At 48.1% G+C, this 1,110-nt stretch overlaps 1 protein-coding gene across 1 annotated transcript; it reads left to right on the top strand.

Moving 5' to 3' along the window:
• The first annotated feature begins 467 nt into the window (after positions 1-467).
• LOC121287659 (histone H2AX-like) lies at positions 468-824 on the top strand. Its single transcript, XM_041205619.1, has one exon. The coding sequence runs from the start codon at positions 468-470 to the stop codon at positions 822-824; it is 357 nt and encodes a 118-aa protein (XP_041061553.1).
• Positions 825-1,110: the final 286 nt, after the last annotated feature.

Here is a 1,110-nt window from a genome sequence, read left to right as displayed (position 1 = left end):
ACTTGAAACCATTTTTCACAGAAGGCATTGACTTTGTGGCTATCACTGAAAATCATTTAATTCCTTCAAATTCCTGGTTATTTTATTTGATTGATGGCCAGACCTATTCTCTCTTCTATCATGATCAGATAAGTTCTTCAGTAGACTTCTTAATTTCCTGCAGCTTAGCTTGTCAGTGTATCTCATTAACATATCTCTACGCCTCATCATAACCGCAAACCTGCCTCCAAAGGACTATATGGGACAAACTGCCAAAGCTTCTGTAGTATAAGGGTCTGGTGCATAAAAGATTAATGTGGGACAGAATACGTTACCGCCCATACAGTGATGTATGAGAACACATGACCCACACTTAGAAGTCAGTGTAATACTGGACAGAGCCATGTGTAGAAGCAAGCATAGAGACAATGCCTAGCTTAGACTTGTTATTGTACAAATGTATATAGATAAGAGCTAAATTCTGAAAGATGTCCGGTCGCGGTAAAACCGGAGGCAAAGGGCGCACCAAGGCCAAGACTCGCTCCTCCAGAGCCGGGCTCCAGTTCCCCGTCGGCCGTATCCACCGGCTGCTGCGCAAGGGCCACTATGCCGAGCGGGTCGGGGCCAGAGCCCCCGTCTACCTGGCCGCCGTCCTCGAGTACCTGACGGCCGAGATCCTCGAGCTGGCCGGCAACGCGGCCCGGGACAACAAGAAGACCCACATCATCCCCCGCCACCTGCAGCTCGCCATCCGCAATGACGAGGAGCTTAACAAGCTGCTGGGCGGGGTCACCATAGCCCAGGGTGGGGTCCTGCCCAACATCCAGGCTGTGCTGCTGCCCTAGAAAACCGGCCACCCCAGCAAGGTTTACGCCTGAAGGGGAGACACTGGGAACAGATCAAATCCACAAACCCCTACAAATGTATATAGTTAGTATAGAATAGTTATTATATACTTACTGTTGAGCTACCTAAGACTATGAATATGACCTACCGAGTGATACCCAACAACTTACAACATGGTGGCAGTGAATGGAGTAGCCCAAAATCTCACAGAGATTGCAGAAGAAAATTAAAATCCTGGAAAACTGAAGGAAAAATCAAAGGAGCATTCTAACCTTGAGAGAAAGC

The sequence above is a fragment of the Carcharodon carcharias genome, chromosome 2 (genome assembly GCF_017639515.1).
Source record: "Carcharodon carcharias isolate sCarCar2 chromosome 2, sCarCar2.pri, whole genome shotgun sequence".
NCBI classification, from domain to species: domain Eukaryota; kingdom Metazoa; phylum Chordata; class Chondrichthyes; order Lamniformes; family Lamnidae; genus Carcharodon; species Carcharodon carcharias.
Note: the sequence above shows the minus strand (reverse complement) of the source record. Positions and strands in the feature narration are given on the sequence as shown.